Consider the following 6,898-nt stretch of genomic DNA (forward strand, 5'->3'; position numbering starts at 1 on the left):
AGTTGTTCGCAATACAACAGCCTGTTATGAATAATAGGCTAATGGCTACCGTATTTAAGTAACCGGTTGAATAATCTCTTAAGTAAAAATTATCTGGAGAAAGAGCTCATGGTGATTTATATATTATTGACACACAAACTGTTTCCAGTAAGTGCTTGAGGAAACATGTAATTAAAGATATTTGTGGTGAAAATAGGATTAAAAACAAAAAATATGTAACACCAGGCAGAAGTAATTATAACTAAGTGTTAGTCTGAGCTCCAGGAGGCCAGGCCAAAGGAAAAAATATTCTCATTTATATAATAAATCAAATAACACTGTGCTAGACCTTAATTCCCCACACTACACCCAAAAGGAATTTGGGGCATATTTTCCATTTGAATTCTTTATTATGGATAATGTCTTCATAAGTGTAAGGCAATATCTTACATTTCTTCAAAAGAGGTAAATATATTTTTATGTGTATATTTATCATATGGATCCTTGATGAAGCTTAAGTGCATGTTATTAAATTGTGGCATTATAAAAAGTTTTATAAATAAAGAAAAATTGTAGTATAGTGGTAAAAATGGGGGCTTAGGGATCATAAAAATAAGGTTTTAAATATTTGGGGCATGTACAAACTATAAGATATTGAACATTGTGCTTAACCTTTGAAACCTCAAATTAATTTACATCTAAGTAAAAATTTCATAATAATATTTGTGTTATTTTGAAGATTAAATGATAAAAATAATATGAAGTGCCTAATACATACTAGGACACTAGGATGATACACGTTGTGGGTTACTCTTCTCATGGCTAAAATAATGCATCTTTCCTTGTCGTATATTGACTGAAGATTAGAGTTCATAAAAATCTATCAGTTGAGAGTCAGCAAGTTCATTAATCTTTGCATAATATCAATTCTCTTAATTGATCTTTAGAATAGCTGGAGAGGATAACAGGATTATTTTCTCTAGTGAGAATTTAGAGTATGATTCATTTTCATTGAAAAATCTTAGTAGTTTAAATATTAGATCTTCAAGTAGCTAAGTTAATACAACAAAACAAAACTAAAACTTATCAGAAGTTAAACTTCCTATAAATTCACTTCTGGCTGGGATAAGAAAGTCACAAACTTTCCTTAGGTCTCTTACAGCATGACAACAGTGCCCAGTTGGAGTCCCAGAGCATTGAACCACAGAGTGGTTATTTCTTACAAAAGATCAGGGCTTTGAAGACATGAGTAAGAGAAGAGCCAGGATCCAGGCCAGTCAAGAGCCTTTACAAATTGGAATTTTGTCTTCTAGTGACAATTGCGTTCTAGGCATCAATGGTCTGCAATCTCTTTTGGGATCATTTGATGAAGTCAAGAACTCAAGTTCTTTACCTTGGTATACCTTCTAAAAACAATGAACGTTATGACCTGGAAGATTTTGAGAAGAGGGATTATGAGTGTTCTAGTTCCACCAGAAATACTGGGTTCTTATGGATAACTGGACAGGCACACCAGTACAACTCAGCCTCAATGTGTAGTCTAGACACCGAAGACAATCACGCTACTATTTAAATTGCTTTAACATTTTTTACTCTGAGCTCATCTTCCTAACATAATTGGACACATGCTTCAGGGGTTTTCTCTTTTTTTATTATATTTTTTCCTTTATGCATATTTATTTTAGAATTTGGGTAATTCAGAAAGTAGAATAAAGGTCTCTAAGACAATCATTAATGTTCTAGATATTTCTTTCCATTCTTTTTATTCTGTCTAGGTTTTCCAGTTTTGGTTTTTGTCTTCCAAAAACTGCTGTGACTGTTGTTTTGTTTCTGTTTTGCTTAAACATTTTCACATAATTCACACATCATCTTTTGTATTAATACAAATTTCTTATTAATGCCATATTAACAGGTGCATAAGGGCCTATCAAATGAGTATACTGAGATTATTTAACAATTTCCCTAGCATTAACCAGGAATGAAAAGCTGTTTTAAAAAATAGTATCTAATAATGCCAAGATGTAGTAAAAATGGAATTATCTAATATCCAGATCCCATGGATGATGATTTATTATAAACTATCAAGAATTATAAAAATATTCATCCCTTTTCCCAAGTTCTTGGAATCCAATTTAGGGAAGTAGACTTAAATGGAGAAAAAATTCCAGGCACAATACTATTTAACTGTGCTTGTTGACTGCATCTTAAAAGTTAAAGCGGTGCAAGAGTAATGAAAATAATTTCCTCTATACTGTACATTTTCCTGTTTTTTCCCCACCTTGAAGGCATTAGAGTGGAATGGTGGTTTCTCTTATAAATGTTTACAAGTGAAATTTTCTTTGTGGCAACTGTCTTGGGGCTGTTAGGGTACCAAATGCACAGCATAATTATTTTCTGCAAATAATTTCCAAATAGAAATCAACTTTTAGGTTATTCCTTGAAAAGAAAAGAGAGAGAATTTGACCTGATTCACATCATCCTTGGAAAAACTTCAGTACACACCCAAGACAACTGATGCTCCTCCAAAGTCTCTATCAGAATTTTACTTGATGATTGAATAGGGTGATATGTGGCCCTGCAGTCATTCAAATTCAAATCTTAATATCAAATAGAAGCATATCCTGGCCTACCCAACCCTTCCTACCCTCTTTGGAATGTATGCCTACAAAGTAGGGTGAAGTTTAAATGGATAAGAATCTTCATTTCCATAACCAATAGATCTATAAACACTGTATTATACTGATTAATTGTCTCACCGTTGTAAAGTGGAGTTTTCATAAAAAGCAGCACAAGCTGTTGGCAATTGACTATCACAGAGAGAAACTGTAAATCTTGCACCAGAAGCACAGCCATTGTTTGAAAACACTAAGTAGAAACCCCTCCATTGGATCAATTCGTTTTTCCTCTAGGAATATTCCTAAAGCTAGGTAGAATATCTTCAGGATGAGGAGGTGTTTTCAAAATTACATTCTTTGATTTATTTACTAGAAAGAAGAAGATCATCTACTAACATTTACTTTTTAAGATTTTTCAAAATAAAGTCATTTCCTCCATGCTGTTTGGTATACAACTCAACTGACTTGAACTCAAATTTCCTTTTTGGAAAATATTGACCCTAATTGAAAATTCAACATTACAAGAGGAATGACTTTCATATGGACAGAAATAAAAGACAAACTCCTCTGTAGGCAGTTTGGTTGCTTGTATATCTAAAAATCTAAAGAACACAAAACTAATTGCAATACATTTAGACAGAAGTCTCTCCTCCAAGTCTCACTGGATAGTTCAGTTTTGCATTGTCTACTGTTCAGTCACAAACCTACACACAACTGAAGCACAATGTGCTCTCTGATGGATTGGAGAGAGAGAATGGAAAAGGCCTTACTACTCAGGTGTGTTCTGTAGACAAACTACATCTGGGAACATGGTAATAAATGCAGATATTTTAACCTACTTCAGACACACTGATTCATAATTCCCATGTGATTCATCTGTATACTAAACTTTGGAAGCACTCCACGAGACAAATGGTTCTCTTCCTTAGTTGCATGTTAGAATCACCTGGAGTACATTATTAAAAAAATATGCCTGAATCCCATTCCTTAGTCAAAATGCCTAATTTTGGGTGAGTAATAAGAGTGTAGTTTAGGGCCTGGCCTGGTGGAGCAGCAATTAAGTTCACATGTTCCACTTTGGCTGCGGACATTGCACCACTTTGCAAGCCATGCTGTGGCAGGCGTCCCACATATAAAGCAGAAGAAAATGGGCACGGATGTTAGCTCAGGGCCAGTCTTCAGCAAAAGAGGAGGATTGGCAGCAGATGTTAGCTCAGGGCTAATCTTCCTCAAAAAGAAAAAAAAAGAGTGTAGTCTAAAAAGGGGAGGGAGGATTTAAAGTCTGAAAAAACACATTTAAATACTAGTTCACTCATCTACTGTGTTTTTACATATATTTTACCTCCATGAAATTCACTTTCCTAGGAGAATAATAGAGATTATGAAATGAGTAATAAGTGCAAACATATATGTAAATCATAAAACCCTAAACCAATGATATTGTTAAGGATTGGCATGGTATGAAATCAAACAAATAGGTTTTTTAAAATAGATTAAACATTCTTTCTCCAAAATAGTGAGATTCAAAGTGGGCTCTGTGGGTCAGCTGAATTGGAAATAACAGATGCTTGTTAAAAATGTGAATAGTTCTTCCCTGCCTCAGAACTTGTGAATCACAATCTCAGGAAATGGAATACAGAAGCTGTATTTCAATAAGCTACCGATGTAATTATTACTTGTCTTCAATCCCTTGCCTTATGAGCTAGAAGAGGAATTAGAAAAGCTAACCTCGCAGCTGGGACCAACACTCCAGCTAACGCTGACATACTTGTTTCCCCTCCTACTCCAGAGATCTATTTCTTCATGTGATAATATTGTACAGATTCCTTCAACTCACCTGAATTTCTCTTTTGAATTACTCCAGGTATAAAAAAGTAAATGGAAAGGACCAACTGGACAGAGATTGAGTTCATTCTGCAGGGACTTTCTGAGTACCCAAGAGCTGAAAAATTCCTTTTTGTGATGTGTTTGGTGATATACCTGGTCATCCTCCTGGGCAACAGCACCTTGATCATCCTAATTCTCCTGGATTCCCGCCTCCACATACCCATGTACTTCTTCCTTGGTAATCTTTCCTTCCTAGACATTTGTTACACTTCTGCCTCTCTCCCTGCAATGCTGATACACTTCCTATCCAAGAAAAAAACCATCTCCTTCACTAGATGTGTTGTTCAGATGTCTGTCACCTACACAATGGGATCCACAGAGTGTGTGCTCCTAGCAGTGATGGCATATGACCGTTATGTGGCCATCTGCAACCCTCTGAGATACCCCATCATCATGAGCAAGGTCCTTTGCATTCATATGGTGGTTCTTTCCTGGGGATTGGGCTTTCTCATCTCATTGGCACAAACTCTTCTTGCAATACGGTTGCCCTTTTGTGGAAAAAATGTCTTTAATCATTTTGTTTGTGAAATATTGGCCTTCGTCAAGCTGGCCTGTGCAGATATTTCCTTGAATGAGATTACTCTAATGTTGGACAATGTACTATTTTTGTTTTCTCCATTACTGTTGATTTGTATCTCCTACATTTTCATCCTTTCTACTGTGCTAAGAATCAATTCAGTGGAAGGAAGAAAAAAGGCCTTTTCCACCTGCTCAGCCCATGTGACAGTGGTGATTATGTTTTATGGGACAATCCTCTTCATGTACATGAAGCCAAAATCCAAAGCCTCTGCTGTTGACAAACTGATTGCCCTGTTCTATGGAGCAGTCATACCCATGCTCAATCCTATCATCTATAGCCTGAGGAATACGGAGGTGCATGGAGCTATGAGAAAATTGATAACTAGACACCGGTTCTGGAAGAAAAGATGAGAAACTTCACTTGACAGTTCATGCACTAAAAAAGGTCATTTAGTGGAGGCAAAGGCCTTTAATATAAAGAGAGCAAGAGAAATAAAAGCTATATGTACAAGCGGAGAATTTAAGAGTTGGAAAGAAATTTCAAGATGACAATCCAACTTTATCTTTTTATGAAAACGACTGTTATAAAAATGTAGGGACAGCTGGTCTAAGAAGTGAGAGTAAACTTTTGGAAGCAAGAAAATGCTGTGTATTTGTCTACTTCAGTAAAAAAGATATTTTTCAGTCCCTGCCTCCCTGCTTTTTTTTTTTTTTTTTTCGGTGAGGAAGATTGCCACTGAGCTAACATCGGTGGCAATCCTCCTCTATTTTGTGTGTGAAATGCTGCCACAGCATGACTTGATGAGTGACATAAGTCCATGCTTGGGATTCGAAACTGCGAACCCCCGGCTGCTGAAGTGGAGCACGCGAACTTCACCATTAGCCACTGGGCCAGTCCCTTTCACTCCCCTTTTTGAGAGAACTATTTTTGTTCATATTTTTCTGTTTGTTTGTTTGCTATAGATTTTTTTTTTTAACCCAGGGACGCAATCTGTGCCTAATCTTATTTTTCAGTTATATATTTTCCGTTTTTCTTTCCCTCTCCATATTTCCCTCACCCCCTTTGCACATGCTGTGTTCCAGTTACTGTGCACTTATTGCACTAAACCATGTTATTTCACACATAAGAACAATAGCATAAGCCACTTCATCCGCATCATCACATTTCTCCTTCTGTGATGACATCCTGCTAACCTTACTACACACTTCACGTGCTATATCTTGCGTAAATCATTGAAAATTTTCCCAGAGTTAGTTATTCCTTCTTCTGTGCTGCCCTGACCTTTAGCTCCATTATAGCATTTTAACTTTTATACTATAATCATTTATTAGCTTTGAAAGCTTCCAGTGGCAGAACTCACTGTTCTCTGCATAACGTAATGTCAAGTTAATTAAAAACAGTAAGCAGTAATTACCTGTTGAATTAAATTACTTAAAACTTTAAAAGATTAGTAGAATTTAGTCCAAGTACGTGATATAATAAAGGGCAATAAGAGAACTTGAATTTATGTACTATTTCATATACTGAATGACAAATCCAAAAGCTTTTCTAAAATATCAGATAATTTTAAATGTATGGAAAAATAATAGCAGATTAAAGATTGAATAAAATATACTGAAGAGGTCATTTGAGCTGGATAAGACAAAAGTCATATCACTGTATATTATTCTCTAATAAGTAATTCCTGAGAAAAATATATCAATTGTATAAGTCCTTCTTAAAGAACACTGAAAGTTTCAATCTTTCAGAAGCAACAGTCTCATTTTAGATATTTTCCTTTAAAAGAATCCCCTTGAAATTGCTAGTGAGTAATTATATGTAGTTGCAATTTTGCATAATAACATATCATATATATTTGTATGATATATGGTTGAGTGGTCTGGTACATTGTCATAGC

The 6,898-nt window shown here is 35.4% G+C and overlaps 1 protein-coding gene across 1 annotated transcript; it reads left to right on the forward strand.

The window, feature by feature from the left end:
• The first annotated feature begins 4,472 nt into the window (after positions 1 to 4,472).
• LOC103567884 (olfactory receptor 13D1-like) lies at positions 4,473 to 5,411 on the forward strand. Its single transcript, XM_008544625.2, has one exon. It carries the CDS (start codon positions 4,473 to 4,475, stop codon positions 5,409 to 5,411), a length of 939 nt encoding a protein of 312 aa, XP_008542847.2.
• Positions 5,412 to 6,898: the final 1,487 nt, after the last annotated feature.

This window comes from Equus przewalskii, chromosome 26 (assembly GCF_037783145.1).
Source record: "Equus przewalskii isolate Varuska chromosome 26, EquPr2, whole genome shotgun sequence".
In the NCBI taxonomy this organism is placed as follows: Eukaryota; Metazoa; Chordata; class Mammalia; order Perissodactyla; family Equidae; genus Equus; species Equus przewalskii.